The 26,177-nt window shown below is 37.7% G+C and overlaps 1 protein-coding gene across 1 annotated transcript; it reads right to left on the bottom strand.

Annotated features, from left to right (window-relative positions):
• Positions 1-3,454: 3,454 nt before the first annotated feature.
• Positions 3,455-25,094, bottom strand: pdxka (pyridoxal (pyridoxine, vitamin B6) kinase a). The gene is made up of 12 exons (XM_067443389.1): positions 24,986-25,094; positions 24,786-24,887; positions 24,535-24,589; positions 15,473-15,577; positions 13,807-13,890; positions 11,674-11,708; positions 11,411-11,496; positions 11,107-11,152; positions 6,611-6,722; positions 5,438-5,574; positions 4,354-4,420; positions 3,455-4,244 (listed from the first exon to the last, which is right to left on the bottom strand). The coding sequence occupies exons 2-12, from the start codon at positions 24,864-24,866 to the stop codon at positions 4,132-4,134; spliced, it is 921 nt and encodes a 306-aa protein (XP_067299490.1). The 5' UTR covers positions 24,867-24,887; positions 24,986-25,094; the 3' UTR covers positions 3,455-4,131.
• Positions 25,095-26,177: the final 1,083 nt, after the last annotated feature.

The following is a 26,177-nucleotide window of genomic DNA, read 5'->3' as shown; positions in this document are numbered from 1 at the left end:
AAATTAACCATAGAAGGTTCAGTTGTGTGCTTGTGTTGCCAGAGAGTTAACTCTCATTTCACATACCTAAGAGAGTGTAATAAATCTTTATGTTCAAGTACGTTCTGTATGCTGTGCACCCAGGGCCTCCTTGTACACTTCATCAATCGTAATGTTAAAACAACATGGTGTCACAGTGAATGAATTATATAAAAGAATGGATAGCGCTGGAGTTCATGTGTCCACGATGTACTGGGAAGCAACTAATCTGCCAGAAGCATGGCGCAAGTGTAAACAGCATGCAGAGCTGTTCTTCTCCTATGGGTCAGAGAGAAGGGCCGTGATATTTTTAATACAAAGTCGCTGTCTACTGAAGGAGCAAAGATCATAAAGTCAAATTACGACAGATTCGCGTCGTATGTTGAGCCCAAAGCAAAAATGATATTTGCACGTTATAAATTCCATGAAAAAGTGCAGGGAGAGCGCGAAGCCCTTTGAGCAGTTTGTGACAGAGCTGTGTCTACTTGTCAAGGACAGTAATTATGCAATCACTGACGAGATGATCCACGATCACATTGTGTTCGGGATGCATTTACCGAAAGTGAGAGAGAAGCTTTTAAATGTGGGCTGAGCTAACGCTTGAAGAAGCGATAGATATCGCTAGATCTCATAAGTTGGCCCAAGCAGAGTTAAAAACCATTTCATGCAGCATGAGTAGCTACTTCACGTGAAAAAGCAGTGCATGCATAGACTGGGCAAACCCATGGTAAACCCAGCCTGATCTTCCAGCGATTTGATTTCGCACTGCAACTCAGTCTGGAAACCTCTGCAATTATTTCTACTGCGTCTGTTACACTTTTGCCAGGAACCAATCACAGACTGGCTTATCCACCTGGTGCGCTACTGGCGGGTTTAACACGATAACAGATAGAGAAACGATGGGTCGTTGCCTGTTGATAAAGCCTGACCCTGCCAAAGTTGCTGCTGTGAGAGACATGGATCCACCTAAAGGACGACTCGAGATAGTATAATTATGCTAGGTATGATTAATTATCTCTCCAAATTTGCACCTGGCCTCTCTGATGTCAACACGCCACTTCGACAGCTCTTGAAAAAGTAAAGTGAGTTCTTCTGGGATGTCCAGCAGGACAAAGCTTTTACGAAGATAAAAGAGTTTATCACATGGGAGCCAGGCCCAGTCTTAACCTATTTCGATCCTCTCAAAGAGAGCCCAGGTAACAAGTTGTGGTCTCCAAGTACAGACTCGGGGCAGTACTACTGCAGGATGGAAAATCCATTGCATATGCATCAAATTCCAGGCCTGACAAGCCAGACCCACATAAAGATGTTTGGTCTGGAAACTCACCATCGACAGGGCTCAATCCGAGGGGCGGGATAAACGGTTGTCTTTCAAACTCCCTCTGCACGCGATAGGATAGCGCTACAACCAACCAAAGTTGAAGGTGAAACAGAGCTCATTGACAGATTAAACATTCGCCGTATACGGTCGGCAAAACTCCGAACACATCTTCCCTTTTTAAGAATGACTTCAGTGCCGTTCTTTGTTCTTTTCTCAGAGAAAAGCTTAACTCCAGGTCTTCCAGAGTCGCAGTTAGAGCTGATTCGAAAGACTGCCGCCGTTCGCCAGTTTCTGTGTTTACTAGAAGCACGCAATCGCAACGCTGGCGTCATTATGTTAAGCCCTGCCCACCGACTCTATACACGATGTGATTGGCCCGGCAAGAGTTAGCCGTTTACAGCTCAGAAGGGTTGCTAGACGACAGTTGCTAGACGACACTCGCGGGCAGATTAGATTTGCTGCCGCTAGGGTGCATCTAGATTTCTAGGCTATCAAATTCCCTCTCTGAAAGTGAAATCAATTACGCCCAAAATGAGAAAGAACTCTTTGCCATACTAAATAACGACTGATGGGCCATTTTCAAAACAATGTTTCAAACGGTTATGAATCAGCGTATTGATTCATGATTTGGATCGCGTGTCAAACTGCCAAACTGTTGAAATCACATGATATTGGCGATCCGAATCATGAATCAATACACTGATTAATAACCGCTCGAAACATTGTTTTGAATCCGGCCCATTACGGTAAGTAATTAATGAGAGAATTTTCATTTTTGGGTGAACTAACCCTTTAATCTCCTGAGAAAGTACATACGTTGTAGCTAACATCAAACTATCTAGATGTGCACTTCATGATAAAGCACAAGTATATAGTATAAATAGTACCCAAGTATAATAGTCACTTGTGTTTGATGCATACACTCTGGAAGACCAAAGATAATTTCAGTGCATTTGAGCATTCACCAAATGCACTGTATCTGTTGTTGAAGATTTATTAGTGTTTTAAAATGGTATGACTGCCTGTTCTGCTTGCTCCTTTCCTTTACCAAATACTGTATGTTTGACTTCTGTTTGAAGTCATTTTCCTTTGTTCTGTCCATCAAAGTACTTCAAAGCCAAGCGTATTAGCAATGCTTCAATAAATGGAAGTTTACATTTTAACCAGTAACTGAAGGTTGTGTGAATGGCATCAGACTTAAGCTGTGTGTATCTGTAATATTAAACCTCGTCGCCTGTTTGACAACAATGAAATCTTGATTCAGCAACTTGGTTTGTTGTTAGTAAACTCTTTGTAATGTAAACTTTAAATAACATGGAAAAATTGAACTGCTAGCTGGCAGTCCCCCTGCTGTGGATCTCGTCTTTGACTGGATGAAGATTCAGCAGCCTTGAAGTATCCAGTCAATTTAGATATTTTTCTTCTGTATATCTTTAAGTTGTTGTTTTTACCTTTGTATTTTCCATTTTTGTGCCTCACTATCATACATTCTTTCTGATATTTTGTCACTATGCTGTCTAGCAATAGCAGTGATGTAAATGAAAATGATTGACATAATTTGACCAGCAGTGATTGGACATTATGTGACTTGCATCTATCCAATCACTTGCTTATTTTGTTTGTTTGTTTGTTGGGCCAGTGAGGGTCTTTTTTCATTTGCACTGAAGGAAATTTAAAATAAAAAAATAGTCTGGCCACATGTGCGGCCCCTAGACTTCAGCCTGTGTGTTAATCCACACCTGTGCGCAGCGCTGCTTCAAGTCCAACACACATATTGTGTGTGTAAATTCTTAATGTTTTATGTGGAAATGTATTGCTTATTATTTTTAGTATTTTTGATAATATTGATGTTAAAGGTCATTTTGAATTGTATTGTCAATAGCTACGTTTATTTATGTAGCCTATGTATAGTATTAATATGCGTTTATTTGAATTCAATTTCCCTAATGAGTTTTAGTTGGTTTGAACCCTGGCATAAAAAATGTTCATTTATACTATTAATATCGTAAATAAATAAATAAAAAAACATATATTTACACAGTAAGTACAGTATAAATTAAAATGTCTATGTTGCACCACAAGTATATTTAAAATGAAATTCCTGAATACAATGGATGAATATAAATTAGAAGGATTTTATTACAATATAGTCAAAATATGTTAGCAATCATAGCAATTATTGCTAATTATTACAAAGATTTAAAAAATGGTTTAATATTTACTACAGCAGCATTTCAAGGCACCTTCTTTGTCTTAATTAGTCTACATTCCTTTCATTTATATTATTTAATAAACATTTTCCTCAAACTTGGCCTGGCTGGGCTTGTAGAGTCATTCTGATGAAATAATAGGACTAACGGATCAAATAATGTTTAAGTATAACAGACTGAATTAAATCAAATGTTAGGTTAGACAACACTGATATGTTAAATACATTTTCTTAATTTGAATAAATCATTATAAAAGCTTAATTCAGACGGACACATGCAAATTCAAAGTAAAATTCACATTAAAATACTAGTAATTGATGGATAATCACGTGCACATTATGGCTGGAATGTGAACATAATAACATACAGTCACATGTTAGTTGTTGGACGCAATATGCACTATGGAGTACCAGAAGTCACAGTTTCAATTCTAAAAACATTTTTGTTGTTATAAAAGAATATAACACTAAAAATAAGAGTCGTCCAGCATCCACAGCGTGACAGTAAATACTGGCTGTTAAATATACTATGTTAAATGTAATGACATTCACATTGTCTACTAGAGAATGTAAGAGTAAAGCACTACAATACAACCGCATTCAAAACTATGGCAGGATCCTCGATGTCTGCTTTACTCTGGACCATCCGCAACTCGAGCTGAGCAGGACTGGGCTTTCGATCAGGACCGGCCACCTCTGAGAGATGAGCGAAGGTAAGGGATGAGTTACAGGAACATCATCTAGTACGGAACTAATGATTTGCCTAACAAAAAGGTCAGCTACCAAACATATGATACAGTCTTACCTTTTGCATAAGTAATAGTCCTCTTTATGACATGGTGCATGACGGAAGCCGTCTTCTCACAGGCCGTCTGTCAAAAAAACATCAAGGGCTATGGGTTATAATTCAACAACTTTTTCGAAAAGTAGATCTTATTAGTACATTTGTAGAGTGGCCCCAAAGTATTTACAGTTTAAGCAAAAACATGGGTTTTCAATAAAATCTGGCTGCCAATGTGGTAGAAAGGCAAAACAGTTGCCTTCCTTTTTGCTCAGTAGGTTGGAAAAATTCAACACTCATAATGCGATGTGCATGTAAACACACGTTGTGGCTGCTCCTGCTGGATAGGCTTCACCAGAGTCAAATACTGCCTTTGCCTGAGTATAAAATTCTGCTTAGCAAACTTTTAGTCACAATGACAACATATTGTTCCCGGGGCAAGTTTTCAAAGATGTTTGTCCGGGAGTGAGTTTCTTTCGGTTTCCAGTGAAGAATCCACTGTGTTGTAGGCAGTGGCTAAATATGGAGAGAACGCTGTCACAAAAATTTTGAAAATCTGTGTTTGTAGTCAACATGTCAAACAATGACTACGAACACACTGTTTTAGGCCAAATGAAGGGGAGAAAACTGACAGAAACTGTCGTTTCGTCACTTAATTAGGAAGAAAAGGAAACTGTTGTAGTGTTCCATTTTACCATCATGCTGTTTAAAGAGCAGACAACGTGTGGTACAGTTTTCAGTGATAAACCTACTCTTACAAAAACTGTTTTGTTAATAACCTATGTTGATCCGACTGTCCGTGGCAGGATACAAAATTGCGGAAATACAATCTATAGTTTTTACGAAAGCACTGGAGCTTTTTGTTCAACAGATGGACATTTGCTGACAAGTAAACAGGAATTTATCAAACCAGGTAACGGAGAGAAAGAGTAAACATTGTTAATTTACATCTACATTAATGACAATATAAAGCAGGCTGAAAATCTGCAAATTCAGATGGACTTTAATGGACCAAATGCAGCCACTGTATATAATTTGGCATAGCAAACTCCCATTATTCTTACTCTTGAGAACACAACTATAATTAGTGTGCCATTACGTTGTTTACCTTCAGATCATTTGGGTGGTGGTGTGTCCACGCCAGCAGCATCGCAGCAAACAGGTCTCCTGTTCCCACAAACACAGCATCTACCCTGGTGATGTCCATACGGATCTGTTGGGTCACTATGGTACCGTCTGCTCTCACTGAGAAACAACAGGAGTAAATCATTCAACTCACAAACAGCAAGAAACCCTTTGATAGAAAACATTGGTAAACAACCAATAGTAGTTGTACATTTACACATTGTAATGATGTATCCTCATCCCTACTTTTCAGCCACCCTATTTTGTATTTCCTATAGAGTACAACAGTGCTAGCCCACTTTTTCAGCAACATTGGTTTTCAAAAGTATAATTTTTCCCATATGGATTTAAAAAAATCTTGATCAATACATCATAAGCCATAAAACAAACCAGCATGGTGAAACACAACATTACAAACTATTTTAAAATGAGACGAGACAAATTCAAAAGACTGTACTTAAAGGGTTAGTTCACCCAAAAAAATGAAATTGATGTCATTAATGACTCACCCTAATGTCGTTACACACCCGTAAGACCTCATCTCTTCCGCGTTTGTTTTCAAACCTCAAATAAAGATTCAAACGGTTATGATTGATTCATGATTCGGATCGCGTATCAAACTGCTGAAATCACGTCACATTGGCGTGAATGACACAAATCATGAATCAATACGCTGATTCATAACCGTCTTTATTTGAGGTTTGAAAACAAACGCGGAAGAGAAGACCATGCTGAATAAAGTCTTAGTTTTTGTTATTTTTGGACTAAAATGTATTTCCAAAGCTTCAAGAGATTCTAACTAACTAACTGATGTCACATATGGACTACTTCCTCTTCCCCTATAAACAATAAATAAGACTTCAGAACCTGGCTGTGACATGTTCCAGGCAACACAGCATACTTTTTTTTAGCATGCGTGATCACAGATGTGAGTTTATCTTCCTGTTACAACAGCTTCAAAAACAGCTCATCGACTATTTATAAACAGAGAAAAGCTTGCGTGACCTTTGAACACGATATTCAAAATAAGGGCAATTGCAAAACTTCAACTTACTCAACCCAGACGATGATGATGAAAAGTATTAGGCAAGCATTGTAAAAGTTTCATTGCACTGGGCTTTATATTGTGTGGTGGGAATTAAAATAATAATATCACCTCTTTTCTGGCTCCCCAGGGCGACCAGATACTGATCCCCCAGAGGAGAGGGCAGGTCAGAGCTGGTGATGACCACTGTGTCTGGACCCATCGAATGCAGCATGTTCATCACCTGAAATGCAGAACAACAGTTATCCTTTCCATTTCAGTATGGTCTGTAGTTTGTGTTACATTCATTGCAGCTATTACAATTGTAGCTATTGCATTTGAAAATGAAAATTTTGGGGTTTGAGAAAAATTAGCCGTTTTATGTGTCTCCTTTAAATGCAAATAAGCTCCTGCAGTGTATGCTCTCAACTTCAATAGTTGGTGTTGAGCTACCCATACACATTATTTTCTATTTTCTTTTTTGTTGTTGTTGCTTTTGTCAAAAGACACTATTTGTCTTGATATTACATAATTATGAATTAATATAACGTATTCATTTTGTTTTCAGCGATGAAAATACTTATTTTTAAGTCTTTCTGCAGAAATTACATGGGCTGAAGAGTCACAAGTGTTTGTGTTTTATTTGTTGTTTGCGTGTTTTTTATTCAAAGTTTAGTTTTATTTTACTTAAAATCTATTATTTTAATGTATTGTATACATGTCCTTTGTGTTTTCATTCAGAGAAACATGTTTCATTTGTTCAAGGCCTTGTATTAAATAGTTATTTTTATTTGACATTTGAAACTTTGAAATGTCACATTCTGTGTGTCTAAGTATTATTTGTAACAACATAAACATGAAGACAATAATTGAATATACAGTCAAATGGGAAACGCTTTACAACATGTCACATAATGTATTTTTTTGTAAATAAAAATGGTGTATAATTGTAGCCTTTATCCATGAAGTATAAACTACTGTGTTTGAATCCATTTATTGACATTAATGTTTTAAAATTTTACAAATTTGATCATTGTACATCACAATATGCATATTGTATGATTATATAACAAAATCCATGTGAAAACAGCTTCTATTTAACAAAAGAAAATCATGTTGTATAGGCAGCACAACTTTGACTGTTTAAGCCCCGCCTCTGTTCTGAAACTACGGGGCTGCAGCTGGATATATCTTCTCAACTTGAGCACAACCTCCCGACACATGCGCACAGAGAGCTGGATGTCAGTGCATCCGTGAGTAGGCTATAAAACTAGACTAGTTCTCTTTCATGTGTGCAATAATTCACATGTCAAATCAAGTCAACTTATTTAGGACTTTTACAATGACGATTGCTTCAAAGTAGCTACACAGTGCTAAACAGGAAAATATTGCAACAAAATTTGATTCGGCTTGAATATGAAAACAGTTGGTCATGTCTGTGCATGTATGCAGCCAGTAAAGAAATCCTATGTGTATATTAGATCTGTGTAAGGGCAGTACAGTACAGTACTATACAGAAAGTAATATACAGTACCTACTGCTATATCTGCTGTTGACATCAATCAAACAACGAAAGAAATCTGAAAACAGAACATCACTCATTGCCCTTGACTGAATAACTTTTATACATGGCGTTCTTTGTACAGCTCTCTGAGGGCACGGCCTATGCTAATACTGAGGGCACGGCCTATGCTAATATAGTTATGTATATATATATATATATATATATATATGTACGGACTCTCATAAGGATGTTCTGGATGCATTGTAGCTTTTGGATATTTCTGCCAGAAATCCCACTGAAGAGACCGTTGCAGTAGTCCATCCTGGTGGAGATAAAGACATGGACAAGTTTCCCTGCCTCTGGAAGGGTTAGAACGGGACGAAGTTTGGAGATGTTTCGAAGGTAGTGGAGGGAGGTTTTACAAATGGGCTTAATGTGGTCATTGAAGGTCAGCAGGTTTGTGGCTGAAGAGGAGAAAGTGATGACCTGGCCATCAAAGATGAGCTGGGATAAGGGAGAGGAGTGGATCTGATGAGGGGTGCCAACCAGTAGTGCCTCAGTTTTACTGGAGCTCAGCTGGAGGAAGTTACTTCCCATTCATGCCTTAATTTTTATTTTTTATTTTTTATTTAACCTTTATTTTACCAGGAAAGTCCCATTAATCTCCTCAAGACATGTGGTGAGTCGTGACAGAGCTGTGGAGGGGCTCGGGGCAGTTTTGATATAAAGTTGCGTGTCATCAGCATAACAATGAAAAGATTTTCCATGTCTGCTGATGACAGGACAAGGGGAAGCATGTAAAGAATTAATAAGATTGGGCCGAGAACCGACCCCTGCAGAACACCACATGTAATGGGGAGCAGCCTGGACTCACATTCTCCTAATATAACACGCACAGTCCTGCAAGAAAGGTAGGACTGAAACCACTGCAGTGTTGCTCCTGATAGTCCAACTGTGTTGTGGAGGCGGTCCAGGAGGATTGAATGGTCCATGGTGTCAAATGCCGCTGTTAGGTCAAGGAGAATGAGCAGTGATGGTGATCCTGAATCAGCTCTCATAAGAAGGTCATTTGTCACCCTGAGCAGAGCTGTTTCGGTGCTGTGGGCCGAGCGAAAACCTGATTGAAAAATCTCAAATAGGTTGTTGAGATTTAGATGGTTGTGGAGCTGGGAGGCGGCTTTCTTCTCAAGAACCTTTGACAGAAAGGTGAGGTTGGAGATCAGCCTGTAATTAGCCAGGACCTAGACCTGGAAAACTAGACCTCCGGGTCTAGGGTTGGGTCATGGCCAGGGCCTGCGAAATGTGACTTCACTTTGCCAGGAATCTGCAAATGGCTTTTTCTGAGGTACTTAAGGTACTTAAAGGGTAGCTATTATGCAAAATGTAATTTTACATGGTGTTTGCACATAAATCTGTGTTGGCACTGTAATGGTTAAAATCCACCCACTCCATTTTTTTAACCATTATAAATAATAAGTAGCGTTTCTTATTATTTATAAGGGTTAAAAAAATGGAGTGGGTGGATTTTAACCATTACAGTGCCAACACAGATTTATGTGCAAACACCATGTAAAATTACATTTTGCATAATAGGTACCCTTTAAGTCATGTGGCTTCTACTTGTGTGCTGATCATGTAACTAAGGAGGTGTATATTTGCCAGAGTTACTTCCTGTATTTTACAATTGAAGACATACCCTGCATCCCAATTTGAATACTATTCACCCGATATCAAATATTACTAGTCACATACTAATTAGGATGGATAATATGCGCAGTGAAATGTAGGCATAAGCTATATGTGTGTTAAAGGGTTTCTTTTGTGCCCTTTTATGAAGGGTTTTGTTTCTGGGGTATACTAGAATATCCTTTCATGCTTGATTGTAAAAAAAAAAAAAAAAAAATCCAGTTTCAATGAAGCCCGCCCTTCCATAATACAACCTGTGCTGTGATTGGTTAGCTTAGCTGGTGTCAATTTCAAACCAATTCAAGCCTGGTTCAGACTTAAGAATGTTAACAAAAAAAAAAAAAAACTGGATTTCACTGACTTTGCAAGCACAGATTTCACTTTTTTTTTCTTATACATTTTAGATGTTGGTTATACACCTTAATCATGATATTTGTTGGAAAACTATGATAATACAAACAGTAATCGATCACAAAATCATGGATAATTTTCCAAAGGGGTGGTGAGCAGCCTTACAGAAGCGAACGCTTACAAAAGCTACAGTAAACAATGTATCAACACAAAGCTTTGCCCTTTGTTTACATCAAAGCAACTACATAAAAACGATTATTGGAAATGTTATTAGAAAACACAACTACAAATAATAAGACATACTTCAAGTTGTGATCCATAAACAACAGATTGTCCCAACAAAGTGGGAACAGATCTGTTTAAGGAGAAGTTTTTGTGTGTAGCCTGCATTGTACTCTCTTAGATTCTGGAAGCTGTTCTCCATAAAATGTGTAGAACACAGACCAATATTGAAGTTATAAGGAACAGTGTTTAAAATCAATTTTAACAACTATCATGAGCCTTAAGAAGGTCAAACAAATGAGTTTTGGAAACGGGGTGGAAAAAAACAGGTATTCTACCTTTTTTGTGTATTTTATGGACGGAGATTATGCTAATGAGTAACACTGTGACTTCTCAAGGTCCAGAAAAAAAATGAGCCGTTCGTTGTAGTTCTTGCAAAGTGGATTCTTCAATAAAATATCTCCCTTTGTATAAAACATCTTTCCCTCCGCACGCAAAGTTGGCCACATGAACTTTCTGCGATGCTTGTTTTGAAAATGACTTCTGTGTAAGCGACACATAATAGTTATATGTAACTGATTTTATAAAATGTAACCATTAAAAAAAAACTTTGATTGTAATAATAACCTTGATATTTGCCATAATCAACATTATGCCATAAATGATGGCATTTGAACATTAATATTCCTTTAGGCTGTATATTACAGCAACTGTAACAATGCTGTGAGGGGTGACAGCAGATAAAATGTAAGATTCCAGTGCCGTTATTATATCAGCCTTCTAAGAAAGCCACCATTAAGCCAATCAGATTGCTAGATGAGCAGAACTAACGGCTCAGTAAAGAGAACAGCTGATAGAAACTTACTTCAACGGCATCTTTTTCTGTACTTATGCTTCTACCAGTGAGGAGTCTGTGAGAGAAAAAATATTAAATCAAATATTTACATGTGTCGTTGGTTATGACACACCCAATGTCTTGTGGGTAAACCACAGCTGGGGAAGGCAGATACACTTTTTGAATTTGGTTTGAACATTTGTTTTGGGTGGACTAATCACAAATAGTTACAGGACAAACCTTCATGCATACTGATAGCATGTGATCAGACCACATAATCTAGAAGAATTTAGGGCCATTGACTCTTACACACATTGCACAACTGGACACTTACTCTGCTTCAAACTGATTTGGAGTGATTATGTCAGCGACTGGCACTACTTTGTTCCTGTAGATGGGCAGCAGGTTCTCAGGAACATACTAGAAATAAAACAGAAGGTTTTAGAGGTTTTAGTTTTTAGCTTTTAGTTTCCAAAAAGGTCAGCTGTTTGGCAACTTTAAACAAATATGAAGAGTGTTATAAAGATTCATATGTTCTGCTAAATAAGGGGTTACATATTGAATGTGAAAGCATAATGCAGGGAAATGTACGCTCACCATTGCACCGTTATCACCCAGTACCGGATCACACACTTGGTAGACAGGGGAAAAAAACAGTAAAGATAAGCAGAATGAACATAATACACTTTAGGTCAGTGTGGCCTTACAGGCTTTCTGGGTCTGGATTGGATCGTCACTCATGCACACTACATGACATTCTCAAACAATGATATTCTTATTATAGCATGTTTGATTCCGGTGAAATCCCTAGTGATCCATTTAGTGTTATGCTTAGTTCAGACTGCACGATTTTCAGTGTAGGTCACTGCTGTTCACACTGCATGACTGTACAAGAGGAAGAATCGCCGACAACTCTCTCTCTGGTGCTCAAACTACGTTTCCAAATAAACACGCGTGCAAGGTGACAAGTAAACAACGCAAGATCATGTGCGTCAGACTGGAGTTTTTGAGCTAGACTTGGAATTATTAAAAAAATATAAACTGCAGAAAGTTTGCGCTCCAAATTGTCTGCGCATTGATTTGTGGAGAAAAAGAAGAGATTATAGCGGAGGAAATTGTTGGAGAGACAGAGGGAGCAAGGATTGTGTTTTTGCAAAGTGTTTGAGGTAAAGAAATAATTTTGCAATGTGCTGCTGCTGCGGCTGGACGAGCAAATGTTTGGGCTTTCTTTGTAAATATATTAGGGATGGGCATTTTTGTCAATTTTTCATTTCGATCATCGATAGGTCTCAAAAACGAGTAATCGATTAACCGTGGGCGGGGCTTGTGCGGGGGGCGGGGCGTCTCCGCCATGGATATTTGAAACTATTTTAAGACTGTTATGAAAATGTATGCGACAAAAACGAGATGTCCATGCAAATATGAACATATGACTATAAAAAAATAACTTATATTATGATGCATAAATGTCTTAAAGAAAAAGAAACTAAATAGGCCTAACTGTCTCAAATAACCCAGTCAATGATATCGGGCATTGTATTTGAGCTGCAACTGTGAATACACCACCCTGCAGAGCTTTTCTAGAGAATTAATAAACTCAGTCAAACGCATCCTAAATGAGATTATGTGGAAAAGGACACGGATACACAGATGAACTTGACCGCGCTCTGACTCTGGTTGGGGATTTCCTTTATTAACAGCGCGTGCTGATCCACGGGGAGCTAAAGCACGGAGAATACAACATTATATGACAATCATGTTCTCATTGTAATGCTGTGTATGTGACAGATTGGCTGCCGCACATCTTGCTCTGTATTTCATGATCATTCACAGTGTTTCAGGCATCACTGCGCGCTTTAGTTTCACTTTATTTCGTGGTCTGGAAGGCGTGCTGTCTAATGCTAACCAATCAGACCTCAGTTACCGTCCAAAATGCCGCAATAACCAATCCGAAAAATATACAAATTATATACAAATATACAAATTTTTAAAGTCAGGGCGATCATCGTTTTCATGATCGATCGTCGCTGTCACGTTTGAGTAATCGAGTACTCGACCACTGTTGCCCATCCCTAAAATATATCTATTAAAATACTGATATTGTGGTCTATAACTCCTCCCTGAACCTCCTGCTGCCCTGTATCTCACTCTTTCATTGGCTGTCGGTCATCGCCGATATCATTTTTAGTCAGAACACATTTCACACAGCAGGAGTTTGAATCGCCGACAGGTCCAGATATTTAGCCTGCCAAATATCTCTCTGGGGCATCGGTGACTTGGCTGCGATTCTCTCTGATCTCCCTTAGATCATTCACACTGCGTGATTGTCACTCGTGTGCACGAGCATCGATTTGCCTATGATCTCGGGCATTTGTCTGCGATTTCCCAAAACTGTCAGCGAGTCAAAATAGGGGCTAAAATCGGGCAGGGTAAACTCGTCATTAATAAATGAGCTATTTAAACTCCAGACACAGCTAATGCTCCTGCTGCATAAATATACAGAAATAAATCCTATAACCAATCTAGGCAGATAGGTCCTGAAGCAGGACCAAAGTACAATTACCACTGAACCAGATGATTTACATTTTAGGGAAGCAATCTAATTGGCTGCAGGGCCATTATTTAGTAAATATTGAAATTAACACTAAGATTTATTAATATGTAGAAGTATTGTCCTTATTTAGTTAATCTTAACTAATGTTAACAAACAAAACTTTATTATTTACACACCATACACGAGGCTCGGGTTTGCTCTCTTCAGTTCCTGTACAATGTCAACCACCATTTCCAAAAAGGAATCATCCCTAGTGTATCCTGAAAAAAAATAGAAAACATAGATGAAACCAACTGACAAAAAGTGTTCATTTAATATAAATTATGTAATGTAACGTCCATTTACGCAGTATTTCTGAGTCTTGATTACTAGTAAAAGACTATTGATTTCTAAAACCCCACTCTTCAAAGCTATGTCTACCAACACTGCCTAAAATAACTGATAGGGAGAAAGCATTTCTGATTGGATAAAAAAAAAAAACAGAATGATGACACCAGGTCACATGATGACTAGGCGGGACAAATAAAGAAAGGAACTGTCTGGTCTGATGTCTTTATATCTGCTGTGGCTTGAACATTAGTCCATTTGTGGTAAAATTATATTTATATATTATATTCATTATAACGTCATAATCAAATATTACTTATAATACATGTTTTTTTTCTTTTATTAATGTATTTCTTACATTTTTAATTATCAAACGAATTTCAATATTTGTACATTACTTCTAAGCTCTTTATTTGCTAGAGGAAGAATAATCAATCAAATGAATCTACTGCAGCCCTAGACTTAGTGTCCAGTCCTGCCTCCTGTCCTGCAAATCATAATTGAGCAGGGTTGGCAGACATAGCTTTAAAGGTTGGGTTTTAGAAATCAAATTATCAATAAACATGACAGTAATAATAGTTATAAATCAAGTCATGCCACTTTTAATGATTTTGGACATACATAATCTTATTTAAACCAGCCTGGGTTTGTTTGTATTGAATAAAAGCAGACTCAGTTCAGTCACGTGATTGTTGCGGAGCACTGGAAGGCAAAACAGCCATAGAACTGAAACAAAGCCTGTCAATTTTCCATCTTAAAAACAAAAATATGTGAAAAGGACGCAAGTTTTGGGCACTTGTGGTGCATATGCAGTAGTATTTCAATCACTAAAAACAGCGGGACGTTCTAAGAAGCTTAACGTGAAAAACACTTAGGGTGGGCTGCATCAATAGTTAAGCAAAGTTTAGTGCTAATCAAGGATTGGCTGATCTGGGTTTTTATTTTAAACCGAGTTGTGTTGCACCACTTAATTTTAAATAGGTTATGTTGAAAGACCATTAAAATTAAAGAGCTGATTGAGCAGCATAGGCGGAGGGTGAACCGACATCAGGCTAAAATGCTTAGTCGGAGTAACCAAAAAAAAAAAACAACTGATATCAAAAGATCAAATTTAGTTCACACCTTTTTGAAGACACATACCAGGCTATATATAGGCGAGCAGATGAGCGCAGAATACAAACAACAAGTTTTTTTATAATGGGTTTCAACTGAAAGAAAGAAAAAAACTTGTGTTATATTTATATTCTATGTTCATCTGCTTGCCTGTACAAAGTATGCATCCTCAATAAAGTGTATATTAAATTTGGTATTTTATTATCACTGTCACTGACTAAATTATTAATTACACAAACCTGGTCAAAACGACAGGTGGCAACGGAGGAAATGGATTGCCCACCTGTGCATTACCCAAAATTTCCATTTCCATCTAGTTGACCTTGTTTTGCCCTCCAGATGGGCATTCTTAAAAGGTTGTGATGTCACATGAAAACTATGAATAACAGGAAAGATCCAAACCTGTCAAAACATAGTCGTAATGGTTCGTGTTGTTGAGCTTTATCCCCTCGTACAGGACGTGCAATTCATCCGCAGTCATCACTTGCCCTTTCCAGTGTTCATATCCTGGCAAGAGAAATAAGCTTTTAGAGGCCTCATTGAAGCAGCCTAGCCTGTGGCGTAGTCATGTATATAACTGAAACCCATGCTTTAGTGGTAAGGTACAAGAAGCTCTACCAAATTATAAAGGTTCACGCCCTGTCTGGATTACCATAATTATGAGATTGTTAATTATAAAATTATACATTCACATTTTGTAGAACTCGTAATTACAACTTGTTAATGCTGATACTTGCTCAGACAAACAGAATAGTGACATCAAAATGAGTTAAACAGTAAGTTTAGTAACGCACCAAACGCTATTATAGCAAACTAATCACATCAGACCATTCAGTTATATTAATTGCCTAATGCACACAGTACTGCACAAATTATAGTTATCACGAAAGGTTTTCAACGCGTTCAATCTGGACCAGTACAACACAAGGTGGAGGCTATACCGCACCCCATCAGTTAATTGGTTCTATACTGCCACCTTGTGGCGCAGTTGTGTAACTTAGAAAATATGAACTCGTGATCACGACAAAACAACATTTTTTTCTCGAGATCACCAGATAATTAACTCGTGATCACGACAAAACAACTTTTGTTGTCTTGAGATCACAAGATAATTAACTTGTGATCACGACATAACAAGACAAAAAAAAATATTATCCATGGCCGTTCAGGGCTTCCGTAGTTTCCATATAAATGAACAGCTCAAAAAAGCTTTATCTGGATTCACTTACAATTCTGAAGGGAAGAAGAACATTAGGCAATTAAACAAAATAACATGTAATAACATTGTGTTGGATTGAAAACTTTTAATGATTAATCGTGCAGATTAATCTACTTATTATGGTAATTAATTACATTATGGCATGAATGCAATAATCATGGCTAAAGGGTGTTGTCGGCCACGATGCCTATTCAAACATCAAACTCTATTTGTCTTATAAAAGAGTTACTATATATCGAAAACATTAAAGGCTCACATTTAAAGGTCCTGTTCTTCGCGATCCCATCTTTCAAACTTTAGTTAGTGTGTAATGTTGCTGTTAGAGCATAAATAATACCTGTAAAATTATAAAGCTCAAAGTTCAATGCCAAGCGAGATATTTAACAGAAGTTCCCTACAGCGAACGGCCGGTTTGGACTACAGCAGGAAGTGCAGGGATGTAATGACGTCACTAGAACCGTTTGTTGACTAACCCTCTGCCCACAAGAATATGCAAAATAGGGGGCGTGGTCTTGTTGCTCTCCCACGTGGAGAAGAGCACACATTCAGCACGCGCATCTCCCCGTTATGGTAAGAGGCGGGACCTTTCCGGGCAAAGTGCGCTAAGCTGCTGTCCAATTACAACACGGGAAGCGCTGGCCCAATCAGAACTCGTTAAATATTTCTAAAGGAGGGACTTCATAGAACAAGAAAATCATCAGGCCGTTTTTTTACACGCAAAACATGAACTCATGTTATATTGCACACTGTAAACACAATCAAAGCCTCAAAACACATGAAAAACGGGACCTTTAAATTAAAATGTTATCCCTAATAAACATTTAAGACACCTTTACCAATTTAAAGCTGCTGTCCGTAATTATTTTTGGTTAACAAAAAAACAAAAAAAGTATCGCATGTGAGGATGCTGTAGGTGGCGGAACATTTATAGCCTATTCTCACAGCAGCTGGAATAATTACATTTATAATTTTGGGAACCCACACAAACTCCTCAAAACATTAGATTCTTCCGCGCTGAGGGGCCAAGCCGATGCACAACCCACGTAAAAAAGATAACTCCGCAAATAAATGCAATTTCACTGTTCAAATCAAGATGGCGAGAAAAGCCCTATTCGGACGGTAATTGTCTCTCATGTGGACGTCTGTAAAAATATATTTGCATGCCACCTCAGTAAAAAACTTGTGCATTCGGATGGTGATTTATTCATGCTGGAGGAGCGAGTTTAGTGATCCTGGTTCCTGGGAACACTGCTCACATGGTCAGTTGAATGATCGTCTGCTGTAAAAATGTCATATGCTTGGAATAATAAGAATAAAACGTATTTAATTTAATAATAGGAAATTATTAATTATTTAAATCTCTTTTTTAAAAATAGGAAGAACTCATTTAAAAAATGTGGATATGAGCGGAAATAAGTTAATTCAATGCTGCAAATTTAACCTTTATAATGTATACTAATATACTATACTAATACTAATATAATATACTATACTATACTATACTAATAATGCTGTAAAAACGGCTCATTTCAAATGTTTACGTGTTTTTTTTTTCTCTTTTAATCAGAGATAAAAAAAATATTCTTGTAAATAACTTTCCAGCATTTCAGTAATAAAAGTGTAGGCTATAGATCTTTAAAATGCATCCAAATTACAGCGGTGCAATACGGTGCTCTGCAGGGGTCAAAAAGGATATAAACAGTGAATTTTGACGCAATCTCTTCTTGAAAACTCAGGCCCCCTCCACAAGCCCTCCCGGAGCTTTCCCAATCCGATCTTTTTTTCTTCCTCGTTTAAAGAAATATCTGCGTCCACACGAGATTACCGAAACCGACTAAAAACGATGTAGTTTGCATGCCCGGCCAGTGTGTGGCACTGTAATTCTCCCACAGAAATACACTAAAAACGGAGAAGAAGAGTTGTGGCTAGAAGGGGTATAGCAGTGGTAGGAGGTGTGGCAACATCTCACAATAAAATAACAATACATACATTTGCTACTTAACAGATGTGTTTTATTGCCTACACCTACCCCAACCCAAAACATACCCTTACAACAATGCATATACGTTAATTAAATGATGCGATATTGATGTGCGCATGCCCAGTGCCCGTAGTTGTATCCCTTAATGCTTTCACGTGCTGGACGTAGTGTGATGACATCACCTTTTTGCAAAATATACAGATTCGCTTTTCAGATTCATCCACTTTGGGACCCAGTTTCAAAAAATATCGGATTCATGCTTCCAAAACGCCGGATCCGTGTGGATGAAATGCTAATACGGTACAAAATGTATACGTATACAGCTAAACCCGTCTCTGTGTGGACGGGGCCTCAGAGATGTGGAATCGGACGGCCACATAAAATTAAATTACCACACAAGGTATTATGCCCAGGTATTTTTACGTGGATGGTGGGAGAAAAACACTGACATTCTGGATTCGAAGAGCAATAAAATCAGAGAGTAGCCTGTCAATGATGAAAATACCTTACGACCCTATGAGAAACAATTACCGTCCGAATAGGGCTAAAGAGGTCAAAATTACGGACTGCAGCTTTAAGTGTTTGTCCACATTTTGCCTTTATCATCAAATAAAGGCTGATGAAGCCATGAGATTTAAAAAATATATATATTAAAACTAAAACCATGGCATATGACCCAGAAAAAGTTCAGACATGTTTCCGTTTTAACACTACAAAATGTGTCAGTGATATGCTGTGATCACATGATGAAAAAAACTACAAGGAAACCTTCACAGATTAACTGGATAGTGGTAAAATATTAAATAAACACTCAACCGTTTTTAGAAATAGGGCTTATTAAATTGTTCCTTTAACTCTTTAGTTTAGAGACAGGTGACAGTTGAGAGAGGATATCAAATGAGCGGCTCCCCACAGACACACCTGCCCCTTAAACAAACATCTGATCATTGACAGCAATCCAAGCAAACAAATGTTAGACTGTGCAAATGCACGAAGACGTAATACAAAGATAAGCAACGCAAACACAACCAAATACGTGTTACAAGACCGGAGAATGAACATCAGAAGGGCAGGAACTTAAATATTTTATATCTATTCTGCAATGTTTAAACATTTGATGACAGATTATTTCATTTATTTGTCAATTTCTCAGTTGATTTCTTACTGGAATGACTGACTTCTCAAGTGATTATTATGTATTTGCTTCAGTCAAATTGGTGAACAAGTCATGATGGAATTGTTTAGGACATCTGTTTATTTCTTGTGACCATAAGCACATGACTAATCGTGACACTAGATCACATTGTCAGTGCAACAATGCTCAACATTTTATTTGACATTTAATAACAGTCCTGTTTACTGTCCAATCACCAAAATAGAGTTCCCTTCCTCAAGGGCATCATTCATTCTCTCTAACTAACAATATTATCATTTGCATGCTCAACAATAAACCCTTTTTTCTCTTAAATACTGAATGACCCATTCAGTAACTGATTTCAATGCTGCAGTGTTTAAACTGAGTCATATCCCACATTACACAGCCACTAAATAAGGGGATTAGAAACTATTTAGTATTTTTTCACTTCATTCTCACCTTATTTTTCTCTGAAGACTAATAAATTAAATTTATAATAAGATTATTTAAGATTAATTACATTTACTAATAAGAATAAATGAAAGGGTTAGTTCACCCAAAAATTAAAATTCTGTCATTAAAGGGGGGGGGGGGGGGGGGGTGAAACACTCAGTTTCAGTCAATCTCATGTCAATCTTGAGTACCTATAGAGTAGTATTGCATCCTTCATATCTCCGAAAAGTCTTTAGTTTTATTATATTTATAAAAGAAATATGGGCTGTACCGAGTCTTTCCGGAAAAAAAACGAGTGCCTGAAGGCGTATCGTGTGGGCGGAGCTAAAGAATGACGAATGCGCACAAAGCGATGACGTCCTCAAGTGTGGAGAAACCCATGGCTATCGATCCAGAATCAGATTCGGAGGCTGAAATAAATTGAACAGGAGAAACAGCAACAGCAGGACGTCCGTCTCTGTGGTATGTACTGTGTTTAGTGGCCTGTCAACATTTGTGTGTTTACTCGCAGTTTATGAGTCTATCTTATCAGTTTATGGACTATTGTATGCGACTAAACCTTAGCAGTAGCAAGCAAGACTGTTTTGCATGTCAGACTAGAGTAACGTTATATATAGAACAACAATGGAGTAACCGTTAGCGCATTTAAATGACGAAGCACGCGATCGTGTCGTTTACTGATGTTTACTCACGCGACGATAGCCAACAGCACAGACATTTGAAGCGGTTTTACTCACCGGCTGCTTCCAAAGCAGGGCCGAACCTTTAACGCTGGGACCGCTCCGTCAAAAACACACTTCTTTGGTATGATTTGGTGAAGTCCTGTGACAGCAGTGACTGTGGAAATCCACTTTGCGACGCGACTGAAGCGATGTTGTGATGCTTCCCGTCATTTCTGCGTTCAAATCGGTTCAAATGCAGCGCTGCCTTCCCGGAATGCTGTGCTGAAGCGTTGAAGTCGCTTTATGTCACTCATAGGAATAAAGTGGAGCGCGGCGTGGACTATAACGACATAAGTGTTCACGGACGACTGGATCTGCACCTGAGCGAGTGTTTATGGGCGTGCATTTCCTCTCTCGCTCTAGTAACGCTCGCGCACCCTACCGGGAGAAGAGCCCGTACGGTCCATACAAGAACCTTCCGCTCTGTCGACATCAAGCCGACCCATACTCGAAAAAAACTCTCCCAAACTTGTGAGAAACCGGAAGGAGTATTTTTGATACAGAAATACTCCATCAAACGTCCAACATTAGTTTTTGAAACTTTGTCTATGTTTAGGATGGGAATCCAAGTCTTTAACAGTGTAAAAAGCTCAGTATGCATGAAACAGCATAGTGATCAGCATAGACAACACTTTAGTGTCTTTTGTGGGTCTTGAGGGAGGAAATGACATTGCTGCCAATGGAGGCCTTTCTGAGACTGTGTTCCGAAGATGAACAAAGGTCTCACGGTTGGCATGAGAGACGTCTTTAGTGCCTTTATGGGTCTTGAGAGAGGAAATGACATTAGTGTCAATGAAAGCCTTTCTAAGGCCACTTTTCATTTCATTTTCAATTTTTGGTGAACAAACCCTTTAATGTACAAAATACCACACAGCACTCTGTGACCATTTTAAGGAAGAAAGAAAAGGCTTTTTCAAAGAGAACAAAATGCTTTGTGTGAGAAATTAGGTGTGAAGAACTGTAAACTGAGGAGTATGGGGAAAAAAAGTGAAAAGGCAATGAGACCGTAACCCTGAACCGTGGGAGAATTCTGCTCACTACAAGGAGAAGAAAAAGCAGTAGGACGGAAAGAATGTGAACAGCTTGAGCAAAGGGTTAAAAAAACACCCTTATTAGGGATTTTAAAAATTAACTCACAATCTTAATTGTCGATAATAAATGTCAATTAAGCAGAGCCATGCATGTGTGTGCTGCACAATCGTGAAACATTTCAAATGAAGGAAAAGCGTCCCACCGGGACACGAGATTGGGTTCACAATAACGAGACAAGATGAGATTTTTGCACAGTATTTTTAAAGTGCCAGTGACCAGAAGTAGCAGCTGATTTTAATTCAGTGCTGTGACGTATTTTCAAGTGAAACAGAATAACGTGATCAGAGAACTGCTGCTGCATTGTGTGCGACTTGTGCTGGATGAGCAGAGCAGACGTTTACAAAAGTTTACGACTGAAGCGACTGCTATCCAACTAAATGGATTTTTATTTCTATAAAAAAGCCAAACGACAGTGAAGAATGCATGTAATGTAAAATGCCAAATTTAAAGTCACTTTAAATCAGTTGAAAATATGATTCAAATTCTCATCATAAAAACCAAGTGTGCTGGACACGTCTCGAACGCCCCCAGGGGGCTGGTCCCAGGATAGGTTATAAACCCTGCACCCCTCCACGTATTCTAATGGGACGTGAGACAAACTAAACAATCAAATTACACTTCAAATATTTTTTTTCCAAAGATGGTTTCTATCATTTTAGGTAGTTTTTAATCATACTGATGTAAGTTCAAGAGGGTTTTTTTAAAAGGTTTTTTTTTTATAAGTTTGGTTGTAGTTTTTTGATGCTATAAAAACAGGGGTGTGGCATCATGATTGACAGCTGAGATTGACAGCTTCTCTAAACGAAGTAGTCACTGACGCACCAACTAACTTTTTGAGTTCCTCTGCAGGAAACTGTACTAATAGATACTGCAGGAGTGTGGGGCAGATTTTTTATATTGCGGCTCTACTTCTGGCCAGCTCACTTTAGCTTTTACCATAACTTGAAAAACGCTTCTCCATCCCCCCACTAACCACTTCTCCTTTTTTGCAACGGACACCCCATCTGGCTGCTAAAGTCACTGAATAAGCAATGCATTAACATCTTTGCTCCCCTCTGCTGGAATGTGGAATGAGCTGCCCACTCCTTTATTTAAATCCATGTATAGTGAATGTATATGTAAGCTGTACATTCTAAACAAAAAACAACTGACTGCTTGCTATTTTTAAAGCAGATATTAAAATGACTCAATTAAAAATTATAATAAACAAAAACACAAAATGTTAACTTGTATGTGGTATGAAGAACACACATTTACATTCAAGTCAGTGAAGAGTCCCAAGACTCGCTTGTTGTCAGAATATGCAAAGTAGAAATTTTACATGTTAGCATAACCATAAAATGTAAAGTATGTGTTGAGGAAAATGTGTAAGAGGCAGTAAACAGCACAGGAAGTTGACTATCCCTTGGGTGAACTATCCCTTTATATATATATATATATATATATATATATATATATATATATATATATATATATATATATATATATATATATATATATATATATATATATATATATATATATATACATACACACACACTTTCTTGATTCAGTATATTGATTTAATCTGTTAAATTAGTCTCACTCACTAACAAATAAAAATAACTTGTTGCCTTCTAATAACATTACGATATAATCTACAGAAAGAGCGGCTGAATAAACCACTAATACACAAACTGACAGCACATTGTTTGCCAGGTTTATTTAGGTAAGGTTTTATATTTACTTTTTCCAAGTACTGGTTGTGTCTCAATAAAAAAAAGAAGCAAACCACCATCTTGTTTGCATTGCTGAATACAGGCAACATGGAAAAAAGGGAAAAAGGAAAAAAAGCTGGGGAAATCATCATGCTGAGCTTACAGCTTTGCTTCACTGAATGGAAAATAACACTGCCACATGCTGTGAAGCACAAAAGCTAAGCTTTAACCAGTGACGTGATGAAACTTTTACACACCCAGAAGGTTAAACCAGATAAACTTATCCAGATGACATTCATTACATTTTCTTATTCTTTCCTTTAAACATTAACATGTTAAATCATGTTTTAGCAAACCTTTTTATGTGTGATTTAACAACTCTTATGCTGCATTTGATAAAAAAATTCTAAATATTATTACAATATTAAAAATAATAGTTTCCTATTTTAATATACTTTAAAATATAATTTGTTCCTGTGATGGCAAAGCTGTATTTTCAGCTTCCTTACTCCAGTCTTCAGTGTCACATGATCCTTCAGAAATCATTCTGATTTGATAGCATTTTTTAAAAGCCTAATAAATGTTGACATGAATATCTTTGAATTATACTGTAATGTTGAATGCCCATCATTAACAAAATACTTTAGTAGCAGTAGAAGTATCAGTGCTACTGGCCTTCAATCATAAAAAGTTAGCATTTCAACAAATATTTAAAACAAATACTGCCTTTTACATTGTTCCTGCATTCATTTGGAGAGTAACTGTGAAATTATTCAACTAAAAAACTGTTTAAACTTGAGTAGACTACTTTCTAAGTACTACGTAGCCTACTAAGTATATACAATTTTCAAAATCATAAACCATAGCTGCGACAAGTTTTTTTCAGAGAAACCTAGCCAAGGGGAGTCATTAGTAAATGCCTCATCAAAATATAATAATTTGAAGGTCCTTGATTACGTAATGATTTGATGGGAACAATACAACAATGAGGTTGTTGACATTTCAGGCAATTTCCGTCCTGCATTGTGACAATCTATAAATCAAATCACCATAAACTGTTACATGTTTTTAATCATCATTTGTCATTAGCATAGAGCTAGCGTTATATGGTATATCTTGGTGTTTAGTTTGTTCTTTAACTTTCATGACAGCAGCAGCTATTTACCTGTGTGATTGGAGAACTGCACAGAGTTTATAGAGTCCACTTCAAAGCCCAGCACCTATCACAGCAGTGACACATGTTAAGAAAACATGTTTTACATAATGACATGCATTGTAGTGGGAAACTAACGCTGATTTTAATATTGTAACGGCTAGGGGAGCAAATTAGCTTGCAAATGAGGTGCATATCGTTACGTTAAAACATTAACTGACGCTGCAGGCATCTACTGCACTGCAAAATCTACTGTCTCTTACCTGCAATGGGAACGATGCAGATTTGTTTCCCACATATCCTCTGACAACATGACTTTGAACTGACAGAACTCTGCAGTCCATGCTTTATGCTTATGACGTTAGCTTAAATCAAAACACAACTGGCTTTTAATAATATCAAAATGCCACCACCTTAAAGACAATAAAAGCGCTCAACCGCAGAGGATACAATACAAACACACTTCAGTTGACGGACATTCAACAACTTTCTCTGCGCAGTAACGAGTCACGGCTGGGCACTTTTTTTCTTTCAGGCGTTTGCCGGAGACACCTAAGAGAGCTCGCAGAGTGTTGACAAGAACTGACCATGCGCGTCCTTTGGAGATCAAATTATTTGAATGCAGAATTAAAACAAAAACCCTTAAAAAAAACTTGTTTAATAAAGTGTGTTGTGCACATTGCAACGACGATTATCATCACGCGTTTAATAGACTAAATAATTCATAATGTCATAGCATACTTTCTTCTTCAGTATGAGTTTGAAAAGTTGGTCAAACACCACAGGAAGAAAATATTTTAGCCTAAACTACAGTTAAAATAAATTAACGTAAACACGTTGTGTATCAAAAGCGTTCGTAAATTTAAAATATAAAATTTGAAAATAAAAACGCAATTCCTCAAGATAATTAGCTTCATTAATTAATGAATAATTATTTTTTAAAGTTCAGTCATGTATGTGTACAATTTGACGCGTTTGTTGACTGTGGGCACGTACATGAATTATGAATATTTAGTAAGTTGCATTAAAAGAAGATTCACCATCTATTTTCGTGCATGTTACGATCTTAAAGCAGCACTTGGCAACTTTTGCTCTCGGGGTCCCCCTACAGTTGGGAAAAAATAATTTCCTCAACTACTGTCGTAAGCTGTGTCATCCTACAACATGCCATCACGCGTGCATTCGTTGACATGACAACCCTGATAGCCCTGATAGCCCTTGGTGCAGCACTAACAGTTAACCTGAACACTGCAGGAGGAGTTCACATGCAGGTGTTCTTCTGGCGGCACGTGTGAAATGTCTTCATCCCAGGTACAGTCAGTGGCATATGTTTCAGCATGTCATATGAATATAATTTCATGGGTTTTATATTTTCAAACGCCAAATAATCACGATACTCACGTTTACAAGCCAGCGTCATTATAGTAGTCTATTTGTTACCGTTTTACAGAATCTATATGATACTTCAATTCAATGTTTGAGTGGTAGGTAATACACCATAACAAGACAGCATCGGTCGGGCACGCCTCCTTCAGCTCACGCCGACGAGCAAACGCTGGTCCAATGTTGATCCTCGCCCTGCCTTTAATCCCATCACTTTTTCGTTTCCTCTTATTGCTTTCCTCCAACAAAACCTTTTCTTTCTTATTTGTCTG

Source organism: Pseudorasbora parva, chromosome 5 (assembly GCF_024679245.1).
Source record: "Pseudorasbora parva isolate DD20220531a chromosome 5, ASM2467924v1, whole genome shotgun sequence".
NCBI classification, from domain to species: Eukaryota; Metazoa; Chordata; class Actinopteri; order Cypriniformes; family Gobionidae; genus Pseudorasbora; species Pseudorasbora parva.
This window is presented reverse-complemented; position numbering and strand designations above follow the sequence as displayed.

What these genes read in the sequence shown, in the direction of transcription:
- pdxka (XM_067443389.1), bottom strand. Translation starts at nt 24,866, where the DNA reads ATGGACTGCAGAGTTCTGTCAGTTCAAAGTCATGTTGTCAGAGGATAT. An exon ending in GCAGTTCTCCAATCACACAG is followed by an intron (nt 15,578 to 24,534) that starts GTAAATAGCTGC and finishes TTCTCTTGCCAG; the next exon opens with GATATGAACACTGGAAAGGG. An exon ending in CAGAAAAAGATGCCGTTGAA is followed by an intron (nt 6,723 to 11,106) that starts GTAAGTTTCTAT and finishes TCTGCATTTCAG; the next exon opens with GTGATGAACATGCTGCATTC.